Below are 14,076 nucleotides of genomic sequence, written 5' to 3' on the forward strand. Positions count from 1 at the left end.
ACGAAGAGTCTCTCCTCACCATTACAAATCAACAGGGACGCGTGGACATCGATCATCTGCACAGGAGGACACCAAGGTGCATTTGGAAGACAACAGAGCAGACAGGAAAGCAGATAATGAAGTAGTTTACTTTTATAAAAAATACAAAGTGCACTTTATATTTGTTAGTTCCATTGCATAATACATGATTTTTAAAAATTCATGCAGAGGAGCTTCAAACCTAGGAGTCTCTCCAGACCCCTGTTTGCAAGATCAACCTCAGACCTTAAACAAGTCCCAATGATTTCTCTCAAACTTTGAAAGCAGCCGCCAGCCATTTAATAATTAATAATAATAAATAAAACATTTCTTCAAAGCAAGGCTGTGAGCTCTCGGTTGGCTCTGGACTCCTCCATCTTAACAGAGCGATGCTCTGATTCTCTGAATGCACGAAGGCCACATTTTTGAAGCTCTACACCTCGAGCCTAGATGGCAGCATCTCTTCAGAGGCCCATTTCTCTAGCCTCTCTGCACCCTTTGATCCTTGTGCGCTCAGCCAGGTTGCCAGATTTCTGCAAGTATGAATGCTGGAAAAAAGGGGTTGTATTGGGTAGGAAGCCAGCTGGGGTCACTGCTGTCCTCTGCCATGCTGTCAGCTTGCGTCCCTTCCAGCTATTTCAGCAAGCAATCCGGGAGTGTGGCTCTAATGCTAAGCTGCTCTCGCCCTGCATCTCCCTACGGTAACACATTGTCCTCATTGTTAAACACTTAAACATTTTGGCATTGTCTGCAATAGGAAGAGTGGCATTTTTGCCACCCTTCCTTCCTGCAGCCACAATAACTGTGTAGCCGTGACCTGTTCTTGGGTAAATCTAGTTCTGCATTTCAAGAGTTGTTCTGTCATTTGTGATGCAATGCAAATGTCCAAACTGCATGCCTGAACTTGGTAAGTCTGCCGCCCATAAAATATTAAAGCATTATGGCATTTGTCCAAGTAAACTGTGGGCCTGGCACAAGCCATGCTGTTCTTTTACCAAAAAATAATTGTTTAGGTTTGTTCTTGCTGCCCCGTCCCAGCTGTCATTTACTGCCATTGTCTCAGTGAGTCCCAGCCCAATCCTTTCTGCCAGTCTCTGCCATCAGACCCCCTCGTTTCCTGTGCTGAGGCTCTCTGTCGGTTCTGGAGTCCTAGCGCATGCGCCGGCTGGGGTCACATTCAGGTAGCCAATGTCACTGGGCTGGGAGCGTGGACTGGAGAATGGGGTCTGCTGACACTCTGGCAGCTCCATGGCCTTGACCTTCCGGATCACTTCTAGAATATCCAGGACATTCAGGCTACCTGTTGGAAAGCTAAGTGTGTAAAACAAACGGGAGAAAAGCCAGTTAAACCAGTGGTCTTAAAGGCTGAGCCTAACTGGGACTGTACATTTGACAGGGGTGGTAACAAGGCCCCCCGCCCACTGTCTCTCAGTGCCTGCACTTGGGCACCACCCTCCCATTATGAGGAGGCCATGGCCATCGCTAACCTAACCAGACACACAGTCTGAAGTTCTGGGCACATTTCTTACTTGCTTTGGGCAAAAACGTGTGCTCCAATACACTGGCTCATTATTACAAAAATATTTAATAAAAAATATAATGCCCTGTATATGTCTGTTTGATAATGTAATTAATTATCCAACTTCTAAATCTATTACATTTTTTGCAGACATTTTCTAAGATGTGTTCTACTTTTATTTTCTTCCAGTTGCTCTTTAAAAACCAACCTGCAGCTATTCTCTGAGAGTTTGGTTACCTTGTAATGGTCTCTTATTGTTGTGAAGCATCTAAGAATTATGCTTTCAGAAACTTCCTGCCTGTGGAGTGAACACCTGCCTTCCAAGCCAGCTGTTACGGTGGGTGCGCCGTTCGGTTTCTCGTCAAGTGTCTGACATTCCCCCGAGGCATTCTAGACAGTATGGCGTAATTTGAAGGACTGACTCAACTAAATTCTTCACTTTTTTTTCCAGATCTGCTCAACGCTTATCTTCTGCCACACACAAACATCAGTTCTTTATATGCTTCCACATTCTCCCTTGATAAAATACAACCCAGACTATAAATATTTTATCTTCATGGTTTTTCTTCTTGTAATATTTGGTGTACATTTTTATGGTAAGTTGTGGCGGGGACATTACTGGACTTTGGCCCAAGTTTATATACACATTTTATATTCTTTATTATGCACGAGTAGGGTGCTTTACTGTTCGGCAACATGGAAACTTGATTTTTTTTGGTGGGGTTCTCGATACTGGCTTTCCTACCCCAAACAAATTAAAGCAAAATCTCTGGTGGTATTTACTGTACAAGAAGCTGGGACTCCGGGGGTCTATACATCCTTGGTGGATTACAACATACCTGAGGCTGGGTGCTTGGAGAAGGCCTCCATTCACAATGATTCCTTCACCGGTGAGCGCTTTCTTCAGCTCCTGCAACAAAAAGGGACAGGGTGTTGTGCCCACTGTTCATTCAGAAAGAGGGGCAGCTGATGCCTTCTCTTGGAAGAGGAGAAGTGACATTAGCAAACTGCTGATCCTTGTGAAATAAAGTCTCAGCTGGTGCCCTTGGCATGTACCCATTCAGACAGCTGGACACAACCAAAGTTAAAATTAGCTCAGCCCCTGCTGCCAATTCCAAATTGCTTGGATTCCCCAGGTCAAGTACCTCAGTGCCACAGAACGACTGGATACTCCTCAGGGCTCGCTCCAGCGCCCCCACCTGACTGGAAAGTTGCAGCGTCCTGTCATACAGTTGTCGGTTCTCCTCCTCTAGGAAGTTAACTCTGCCAAGGTAACAGAAATGGTGTAAATTCTAAATGTAATTTGGAAAGATACAGGAAATGGTGGAAGATTCTTTCAGGCTTACTAATAATCAATACAGCAAGTAAAACTGCATTTGAAGTGTAAATGTAAATAAGCTAAGCCTGCAGACACATTGCTGCCTTACAGCACCAAAGTCCTGGGTTAAAATCAAGAGGGGCGTGTAGAATTTTTAACTGTGATTATGGTAAACTAGCGCCCGGGAGCCCGATCAATCGGACTACAAATTCTACGTTTGTGAAATCAATACTTTCACTGCAAAGAATTATTTGTTTTTTTAAGTCCTTGAAATGATTTTGTTATCATGGCACTGATTTGTGCTTAAAATAGACCTTTTCGCCCAATGTAATGAAGAGCTTCCTGTTTAAACGGGGCTGCGACCTCAGCTCTTCGGCGTACCTCATTTGATTTTTTCCGGCAAACAAATTTTCCAAACAAACCGTATTTTACGACTCTAATCAGAGGTCGGAGTAATAATTATGTTGCCTTTGGTCATTTTTGATCTGAGATCGGCTAAAATTTAAACAATGACCTTGGTAATACCCAGCCGTCATTACTATGTTTGCCAATAGATGTCAGAAGGACGAACTGCCCAAAGATAGATTTCGATGTACCAAGCAAATGGTGATACGCTCTAAATTACTTACGGTTCCGGAGCTGTTGAAGGGTTTAAGTCAGTCGACGACGTTAGTCCTGGAACGTACGCCCCACCAAACCAACGTTCCAAAAACTAACTGAACTTATTATCTGCTCGAACCAACACCGACTTACTATACTCAGCCGTCCAGCGACGTCCCTGAAGCATTCGAACTTTCTTAGCCAATCATGCAATACTGCGTCCGCGTTGGCCATGTTATGTTCTAACTACAGAGACAGAGTCCCATTGCATGGTTCTTACTTGTATTGAGTCGAGGTATTGACGCGAACACCATACATACAGGGTATTGATGCGAACACCATACATACGGGGTATTGACGCAAACACCATACATACGGATAGTATCAAATTATATCCTGACTTGTGCGACAGGCTTGTTGACGACTCTAAAATTGTCTCTGTCTAAGTGAATGTGTTCTTCCAGGGCTGAAATATGATGCCACCTAGATAATTCTATGGAGCCAACCACCATTAAGTGGATTAGGCAGGTTTGACAATTAATGGATAAGTGCTTTGGATGGGCCTGGCATGCTGTTCTGTGGACTTCCTGCTTTGCAGTTGTTACGGACCCCTGTAAATCTAAACTTGTTTAAGAGGAGGCCCTGCCGTGATTGATCCATTTGTAGCAGTGCTACCATGGGCAGAACTTCACTTCCCAGCAGCCCAAGGGGGTTACCCCGCATACGATGACAGGAACAGAAGTAGGGGCTTCTGGGGACGAAAGAGGCCAGCAGGAAAGTTTAAAAGGGAGGCCTGACGGAGCAAAAGGAGATCGGTGTTTTTGTGTGACCTGTCCAACGTGTCGTCTAAAAAGTTAATTGTGCCCGGGATCGTTTCATGTTAGATGAATGGACTGTCTCATGCCTGCCTGTCGTGTTATAGCAGTGGATTAATCGTCGTGCGTCTTCAAAAGGAGCGCTCCTGGAAATCTCGCCACTCACCGCTCAGGACTACCAGTAGGACTCTTTCAGTCATTTAATATGGAAGCTGTTCTTGGGATTGTCATCTTCACACCAAACCATTTCATCTGCTTTTGCCGTATTGGACTGTGTAAGGACATTGTCATGAGTGTTAATTGCTGTGGTTTGCTTGTGTTTATTGTACATCACCTTAAGAGGACTGGGGTGGGATTATTTAGCGTCTAGTTATATTTTGTTTATTAGTGTTTAATACATTCTTTAATTGTTTTATTAACTGGTTGTTTTTTTGTCTCAGCTTGTGAGTGTGTGTGAGTCGGGCCAAGGCTGGGTGCCTCCCTGGAATCTCCACCAAAAAAAAAAAAAATAAATCGCCGTCTCTTCAACGGTGTGAATCTTAGCGGCACTGGACTGCTACACACCTAATCCAATTTTAAGTCGCATAAATCTCAAGCTTATTCCAAGAGCATTGTTGGGGCCTTAGCACATTACACTAAGAGACATGGCTACACCCAGAACACCACTACCCACAGCTGCTGTCCTGTTGGCTCCATACTGGCAGTTGCCCAGCACCCCGAACCACAGGGCAATGCTATACAAAAGCTGCCAGCTGCCTTTGAGTCCATATGTTGCTACAGGCTACTAAAGCTACAGTACATTCAAACTGCTGGTAAAAATCATTCCATTCATATTTTTGTTTCATGTTTTATTGTTTTGACTGTTCAAATTTTGTAAACAATTAAAATTCTATATGACTGCTTTCCAATATCTATACTAAATAGACAAAATTAATAAAATTTGGACCCAAGATGCAACATAATAGGCAACCATGAATTATTTGTCCATCCATCCATTATCCAGCCCGCTATATCCTAACTACAGGGTCACGGGGGTCTGCTGCAGCCAAACCCAACCAACACAGGGCGCAAGGCAGGAAACAAACCCTGGGCAGGGCGGGCACACACACACACACACGGGACAATTTAGGATCGCCAATGCACCCACGCAGACACGGGGAGAACCTGGGAAGCAAACTCAGGTCTCCTTACTGAGAGGCAGCAGCACTACCCACTGCGCCACCATGCCGCTGAATTATTTGTGAATTGTGAATTATTTACAGTGCAATGCAAAGGCGTAAAGGTGTTTTGAGTGGAATCACCACTGCTGAATCTACACCTGTGGACACAACCGAGGGGCCAATCAGCACGACTGTCCACATTTCGGAAAACACGTAGCTATTGGGCTGTATTGGCATGTCTTTCATCTTTGAATTTCACATTTCTCTAAAACGATCAAATCTTTGTCAAATTAATGAAAAGTAAAGTAGATCAGTATTTAACAGCAGTATAAATAAGTATTTGAAAGAGCAGCTTTCTATTTAACATGCCATCCTAAGGGACAGATTATGGTGAGGTGGCGACGTAATCATAATCTTGGCATGCAGCCCCCTAAACAGGTAAATTAAATGTTGGTCACTGAAATAAACTGACCGGCCTAATATAATAAATATAATAATTGCCCACAATTCCTCTTTAGTGTATCCTTGTTTATGTATGCAAAAATAGTAATATCACTAACCAATGAATGCAGAGAGAACTGGAAGTGAATGGCACAATCACTCAAGTCACTGGTGGTGGTGAACAATGGACGACGTTATTTTTTGAATTTTAATGCAAATTTTGATGAAAGTCAATTTGAGAGATGCTTATACCTGGAATGAAATATGCCTTAAGCAATGTAGTTCAAACCTAGAGTTGCAGTCCTGCTGCCATGTTGATCATTTAACTTTATTTTGACTTGTTTGTGTCTTCCATACTATTTCAGTTTAAGGACTGTAATTATTATTGTTATTGTTTATTATTTATGTTTTTAGCCAATCATTTTTCCCCAACCAAGGTTTATAACAAGTCGGCGCCCATGCCACCGGCCGGAAACTTCATACCTCCGCTGCACGGTGCACACGTTGCGGACGCTGGTTTGACCGAGTTCCTCTTCCTCGCTCAGCTGTCTCAGAAGTTCTCGCTTTTCGTGAAGCAGCTTCTCATTTTCTTCATTGAGCCTCTGAATCCATTCCTGCTCCTGCATTGCACAAGAACCATCCCATGATCATTCTGTTTTCTGAGCAACAGCACCTCACATGTCTTCAAAGCCCACGCCACCCTACCTTCTCAGATAGACTGGCAGCCACATCCATCTTGTCTTCTAGCTCTTTAATCTTGACGTCCCTCTCCGCCACTTCCTTCAGGAAAACTTGCTTGGCTCTGCGCAGCTTACTCTTGTGCCGTGTCTGCTTCTCATTGTACTTTCTGGGCAGACACAAGAGGTAACATTCAGGAGAAAACCCACCAGCCGTGGACTCCAGTTTCATTTGCCTTTTCTACACTTGCCCTTACTTCAACTACACTGACTGGCCTTCTTTTTCTGACAGCTTCACTTCACCCCCTTGTGTATTCAAACGTTGAGGTGTACCTGATATGGGAGTCTAGCTGTTGCATCACCTGTTGCAGTTCCTCCTGCAGCTTCTCCGACTCCTGCTGGCAGCACACCAGTTGCTCATACAGTTTCTGGTTAGCTTTTCGACTTTGCTGGTGCTGCAGAAATACAAGAAGAGATGTGTTTAAAAGAGGCAGCACTACACCTCTGTACTTGAACCTTTTTGGCTAAAAATGTCTGCAGATCTCTTAGAACTAAGATCATCCATAATCTTTAACAGGACGATTTGGAGAAATAATAGGTTGTTTAGATAGGTAGATACTTTATTAATCCCAAGGGGAAGTTCACATACTCCAGCAGCAGCATACTGATAAAAAACAATATTAAAATTAAAGAGTAATAAAAAGGCAGGTATAACAGTCAATAACATTGTATAACGTTAACGTTTACCCCCCGGTGGAATTGAAGAGTCACACAGTGTGGGGAGGAAGGATCTCCTCAGTCTGTCAGTGGAGCAGGACAGTGAAAGCAGTCTGTCGCTGAAGCTGCTCCTCTGCCTGGAGATGATCCTGTTCAGTGGATGCGGTGGATTCTCCATGATTGACAGGATCCTGCTCAGCGCCCGTTGCTCTAACACGGATGTCAAACAGCTTCACAGTTCACATTAACCTTGTGTTACAAAGAATTCTGTTGTGATATCCTATTCTACCCCACTTGTGCAGACTCCTAACCCATCATCTATTGATGTGTGGACAAGCAGCAGTTTATACTGTATTATCTGACACTGGGAAACAACAAATTCTCTGTGCAAGAATCAGTTAAGAATTTTTAAGATATTGTCAAAAATGTATCAGTGCAGTTCTACAGTAAACACACCAGGCCTTTATGGAGCCATTTTACTTTATATGCAGTTACAGTAATCCCTCCTTGATCGCAGGGGTTGTGTTCCAGAATCCCCCACGATAGGTGAAAATCCGCGAAGTAGAAACCATATGTTTGTATGGTTATTTTTATATATTTTAAGCCCTTAGAAACTCTCCCACACTGTTAACATTATTAGAGCCCTCTAGACATGAAATAACACCTTTTAGTCAAAAGTTTAAACTGTGCTCCATGACAAGACAGAGATGACAGTTCTTTCTCACAATTAAAAGAATGCAAATAGATCTCTTCAAAGGAGCGCCGTCAGGAGCAGAGAATGTCAGAGAGAGAGAGAGAAAAGTAAACAATCAAAAATCAATAGGTCTGATTGAGCTTTTAAGTATGCCGAAGCACCCCGATAAAGCGGCATTTTTTTGAGGAGCGTCCGTATCACCTAGGCAAACAGCCCCTCTGCTCACAGCCCCTCCGTCAGGCAGAGAGAGTGAGAAAGACAGAGAAAAGCAAACAATCAAGCACCGCGCGGGAAGCACATCGTATATCACTGAGGAGTTTTAGTTACAGTAATACGTAATACATGCTCTGATTGGGTAGCTTCTCAGCCATCCACCAATAGCGTCCCTTGTATGAAATCAACTGGGCAAACAAACTGAGGAAGCATGTACCATAAATTAAAAGACCCATTGTCTGCAGAAATCCGTGAACCAGCGAAAAATCTGTGATATATATTTAAATGTGTTTACATTTAAAATCCGCGATGGAGTGAAGCCGCGAAAGTCAAAGCGCGATATAGCGAGGGATCATTGTATTTTATAAGACGCGGCTCTGTTATCATATACAGTGCATCCGGAAAGTATTCACAGCACATCACTTTTTCCACATTTTGTTGTGGTACAGCCTTATTCCAAAATGGATTAAATTCATTTTTTTCCTCAGAATTCTACACACAACACCCTATAATGACAACGTGGAAAAAGTTTACTTGAGGTTTTTGCAAATTTATTAAAAATAAAAAAACCTGAGAAAGCACATGTACATAAGTATTCACAGCCTTTGCCATGAAGCTCAAAATTGAGCTCAGGTGCATCTTGTTTCCCCTGATCATCCATGAGATGTTTCTGCAGCTTAATTGGAGTCCACCTGTGGTAAATTCAGTTGATTGGACATGATTTGGAAAGGCACACACCTGTCTATAGAAGGTCCCACAGTTGACAGTTCATGTCAGAGCACAAACCAAGCATGAAGTCAAAGGAATTGTCTGTAGACCTCCGAGACAGGATTGTCTCGAGGCACAAATCTGGGGAAGGTTACAGAAAAATTTCTGATGCTTTGAAGGTCCCAATGAGCACAGTGGCCTCCATCATCCGTAAGTGCAAGAAGTTCGAAACCACCAGGACTCTTCCTAGAGCTGGCCGGCCATCTAAACTGAGCGATCGGGGGAGAAGGGCCTTAGTCAGGGAGGTGACCAAGAACCCGATGGTCACTCTGTCAGAGCTCCAGAGGTCCTCTGTGGAGAGAGGAGAACCTTCCAGAAGGACAACCATTTCTGCAGCAATCTACCATTCAGGCCTGCATGGTAGAGTCGCCAGACGGAAGCCACTCCTTAGTAAAAGGCACATGGCAGCCCACCTGGAGTTTGACAAAAGGCACCTGAAGGACTCTCAGACTATGAGAAACAAAATTCTCTGGTCTGATGAGACAAAGATTGAACTCTTTGGTGTGAATGCCAGGCGTCACATTTGGAGGAAACCAGGCACCGCTCATCATCAGGCCAATACCATCCCTACAGTGAAGCATGGTGGTGGCAGCATCATGCTGTGAGGATGTTTTTCAGGGCAGGAACTGGGAGACTAGTCAGGATAAAGGAAAAGATGACTGCAGCAATGTACAGGGACATCCTGGATGAAAACCTGCTCCAGAGCGCTCTTGACCTCAGACTGGGGCGACGGTTCATCTTTCAGCAAGACAACGACCCTAAGCACACAGCCAAGATATCAAACGAGTGGCTTCAAGACAACTCTGTGAATGTCCTTGAGTGGCCCAGCCAGAGCTCCGACTTGAATCTGATTGAGCATCTCTGGAGAGATCTTAAAATGGCTGTGCACTGATGCTTCCCAATCCACCTGATGGAGCTTGAGAGGTGCTGCAAAGAGGAATGTGCGAAACTGGCCAAGGATAGGTGTGCCAAGCTTGTGGCATCATATTCAAAAAGACTTGAGGCTGTAATTGCTGCCAAAGGTGCATCGACAAAGTATTGAACAAAGGCTGTGAATACTTATGTACATGTGATTTCTCAGTTTTTTTATTTTTAATAAATTTGCAAAAACCTCAAGTAAACTTTTTTCACGTTGTCATTATGGGTTGTAGAATTCTGAGGAAAAAAATGAATTTAATCCATTTTAGAATAAGGCTGTAACATAACAAAATATGGATAAAGTGATGCGCTGTGAATACTTTCTGGATGCACTGTAGCTCTCTGAGTATGGTGAGGGATGAGTGTCAAGTATGATGGATTTTCTCCAGAATATGGTTTGTATTTGGTATGTTTGTTATCGATTTGTGTTTTGTCTTATTTAATAATAAAAAATAAATTATTAACAAAAGTAAAAGAAGCATTATGAAGAATGCAGTGTTTTTTTTCTGGTATGGTTTAGGGCAGGGATCACCAACTCTGATCCTGGAGGACCACCGTGGCTGCAGGTTTTCATTGTAACCCTTTTTTTTTTTTTTTTTTATGAATGCCTTGTTTGTGCTGCTAATTAACTTCTTGTGAATTCATTTTAATTAAATTGCTTTTTTAAGATTTGTTCACCTGAATTTCTTCATTGTTCCTCTAATTTACTTTATTTCTTTTCCTTAAATGGCACCCAAACAGAAATGAAATGTGAAGTGAGGGAGCCAACAGAAGACCAGCTAAGTCAAGGCCTGTAACTCCAACCAGTTGCTTAATGAGGTGCTGATTCTTGTCGTTAATTAAACCTTTAATTCTTTAATTCCAAGGCTTGTTGCTGCTGTCATTGTGCAATAGCAGATATTTCCGAAATTGTGGATTTTCTCTTTTCAAAGAGCACACAGTTAAAATGTTCTGTGGACCTGAGCAGATCAACATTCCTGAGACCTTCACCTTTCTTTATTTTCAGATATTGTATGATGGACACCAGTTGTTTCGGCTCATTTTGTATCTCGTTATTGTTTGACTGCTAATTAAGGAAAAAAACAATTAAGGGGTCTGAGTCTTCAAGAGCAAGTCGATTAAAATGAATTCAAAAGAAGTTAATTAGAAGCAAAAACAGGTCACACATTAAGAAAAGAGTTGGAATGAAAACCTGCAGCCATGGTGGTCCACCAGGAGTTGGCGAACCCTGCAAATTTAGGCAACAAACTCGGGGGAATGATAAAGGCACTGCAGCATCCAGTCTTACAGCAACCAAGTTCTGTGGTGTTTGTAGGCTTACTTTTGCACAATCCTCCTGTTCTTATTCCATGTTCTTTACATCCGTTGGCTGCTTACATGACCCTAAAGTTGCTCTACTCATGCAGTGCAAGAAGCCACCTGGAGTCGGTGTGAAAACTCGGAAAAATTTAATGATAAGAGATATTTCAATTTTCTGTCGAACACCCGTCTTCGAATTCTGCTACGCTTTATATTTGACTTAGCAAAATCTATGAGCTCCTCTAATTTACCAGAATTTAATTATCAGCAGCGTAAGATCAATGGATGTCTTCCCAATTGTGTTTGATAAATTGTTAGAGTAAACCGGAATCTAACATTTAATTAAAGACGCATTTGTATTCTGCATAATGTAGTAAACATACAAGTTTTTGTGGGGAGAGAAAGCGGTGCACCAAGGAAGGTGTAATTGCTCACAGGAAGGCAGGAGCAGCGACTGGCTGCATACACGGAAGTGCCTACTGAAATTTCAAAGCAGTCTCATCTGTAAAGCAAGGGGAGTCCTCCCTTTATTGTAACCTGAAGGCCCCAGGATCACAAGTGATGGGCAGCGCTTAGCCATGACACCACGGAGTGAATTCCTGGACTGAGACAAATGAGGCTGAAATCTTGGATTTGCTTTGTGGAGGGAAGAAAGTGTAACAGTCCTGGGGCCTCATGTATAACGCCGTGCGTAGAATTCACACTATAACATGGCGTAAGCACAAAAGCCGAAATGTGCTTACGCACAGAAAAATCCAGATGCAGGAATCTGTGCGTACTCCAACTTCCACGTTCTTCCGCTACATAAATCCCGATCAGCGTGAAAACTAACGCCGCACGCCAGATTTTGTAACGCCCTAAATCCTCCCAGAATTACGCCTATTTGAATATGGAAATCAATATAAATCGCCCTTAAGCTCAGCCTTCTGTGAAAAGACAATGGGAAAAGCACGGGGAAAATATAAGAATTTCAGCGAATACCAAGTGGAGGCAAAGGAAAAACATACTTTGTGTTCAAATAAACCGTGGGATAATCAACAAAAGGAAGTTGATCGAGTGACATAGCGTGTTGGAGAAACTTGAAAGCTCACGTTCACAAAATCGCACAGTGCCGGAAATAAAAAAGAAGTCACATATCAAAGTCGCCGTGAAAAGGCGAGTTGTAGCCCACTGTCTGAGTGTCATATGAAAGCTTATTAGGGTACAGAGAAAAAAGGCACACGGTGAGGAAAAAGCACGAAATGTCAACTTTAATCTCGAATTTTCCACTTTAATCACGTAGTTTATTTTGTCATTAAAGTAGAACATCATAAACTTCATCTTAAAATCGTTTAATTAACCAGTTTCTCAAATCACATCGTAATTAAAGTAGCACGTTAAATGCTTTGTTTTGTATTTGGTCTTCTATGTGCTCTGTGTGCGTGAATCACTACTTGCTTCTTAAACTGGCTTTCTTCCTCCAACTGGACACAGAATCCATGACATTTGTGATATTACAGCTCTGTGAATAACTAAAATACTGAGATGTATAAGTGATGTCATTTTCATGATGATAGGAGTTAAAGCACATTATTAAACATGGGTTTCACAATGAAATAATTTATTGCAGCAGTACTCAGGGGCGGCTCTAGGCTTGTGGTGGCACTGGGCAGAGGAAGAATCTGTGGCTCCTTCACCCGCCCATCAGTAAGGTAGCTTATGCACGTCGGATGGCCACGTATGTTGCTGACACTAGCCGCCTCGTGCTCATGACACAAGCATTTAACTTTTGCCGAAATTTGTCGCTGCGTTTTTAGCTGTGTCGTTATTTTCTCTTCTGTTTTATATTCAACTAGCAAAATACCCGCGTTTCGCAGTGAGAAGTAGTGTGTTGAAGAAGCAATGAAAAAGAAAAGGAAACATTTTGAAAATAACGTAACATGATTGTCAATGTAATTGTTTTGTCACTGTTGTGAGTGATGAGTGTTGTTGTCATATATATATATATATATATATATATATATATAGAGAATACCAAGCTTCAAGAGCGGAGAAGTAGTGTGTTAAAGAAGTTATGAAAAGAAAAGCAAACATTTTAAATATAACGTAAGATGATTGTTAATGTAATTGTTTTGTCATTGATATGAGTGTTGTTGTCATATCTATCTATTTATATATATATATATATATATATATATATATATATAGCAAAATACCTGCATTGGCAGCGGAGAAGTAAAAAGAAAAGGAAACATTTTAATAATAACGTAACATGATTGACAATGTAATTGTTTTGTAATTGTCATGAGTGTTGCTGGCATATATATATATATATATATATATATATATATATATATATATATACACATATATATACATATATATATATATACATATACACACATACATATATATACATATACATATATATACACATACTGTATATACAACATATACATATCTACATATATACTGTATATACACATATATATACAATATATATACATATATATATATATATAGGTGGGACTCGATTAAAAAATTAATCCAATTAATTAGAGGCTGTGTAAGAATTAATCTTGATTAATCGTATGTAATCGACACGTAAATTTGCCCCAAATCGCAAATGTTTTTTTTTTTTATTTAAAACGGTTTTAGTGGGCTTACAGAATCAAATAATAGACATGGACATGAATATTGTAAACTGAAGCTGTTTTAATTTCTGAAAAAAAGCTTTTAAACTGCATTTGAATTCAAAACAGAAACAAAAATATCATCCCTGGTTAAAATTGGGCAGACTTAAAAATAAAGTGGTAGTTTAAGTACTTTAAGTACATTTTCAGAATAGTATTGTCTTTAAATAATAATAACCAAAATTTCACCATAAAGTGCAGTTTTTCTTCTTAAAAAATAAGTCAGAAACATAAAAGGTAATTTGAC

The 14,076-nt window shown here is 41.4% G+C and overlaps 2 protein-coding genes across 6 annotated transcripts in view; one reads left to right on the top strand and one right to left on the bottom strand.

The window, feature by feature from the left end:
• The window catches only part of LOC120530963 (alpha-1,3-galactosyltransferase 2-like), a 101,434-nt gene extending 98,990 nt beyond the window's left edge, over positions 1-2,444 (top strand). The window contains exons 6-7 of one of the 2 annotated variants that reach the window (XR_005634046.1): positions 1,727-1,874; positions 1,989-2,444. The gene's annotated coding sequence lies outside the window, so the exon portion shown is untranslated. Of the gene's footprint in view, positions 1-1,726 lie in introns of both variants that reach the window. The other variant, XR_005634045.1, reaches the window with a different exon arrangement.
• ccdc30 (coiled-coil domain containing 30) overlaps positions 109-14,076 on the bottom strand; it is a 95,494-nt gene continuing 81,526 nt past the window's right edge. For all 4 annotated transcript variants that reach the window (XM_039755816.1, XM_039755817.1, XM_039755818.1 and 1 more), the window contains 6 exons: positions 6,882-7,003; positions 6,577-6,718; positions 6,355-6,491; positions 2,683-2,800; positions 2,377-2,447; positions 109-1,329 (listed from right to left, as the gene is read on the bottom strand). In XM_039755816.1, the coding sequence (XP_039611750.1) occupies positions 1,119-1,329; positions 2,377-2,447; positions 2,683-2,800; positions 6,355-6,491; positions 6,577-6,718; positions 6,882-7,003 (801 nt within the window). In that variant the 3' untranslated portion in view covers positions 109-1,118. The remainder of the gene's footprint in view (positions 1,330-2,376; positions 2,448-2,682; positions 2,801-6,354; positions 6,492-6,576; positions 6,719-6,881; positions 7,004-14,076) is intronic.

This window comes from Polypterus senegalus, chromosome 6, assembly GCF_016835505.1.
Source record: "Polypterus senegalus isolate Bchr_013 chromosome 6, ASM1683550v1, whole genome shotgun sequence".
Lineage (NCBI taxonomy): Eukaryota > Metazoa > Chordata > Cladistia > Polypteriformes > Polypteridae > Polypterus > Polypterus senegalus.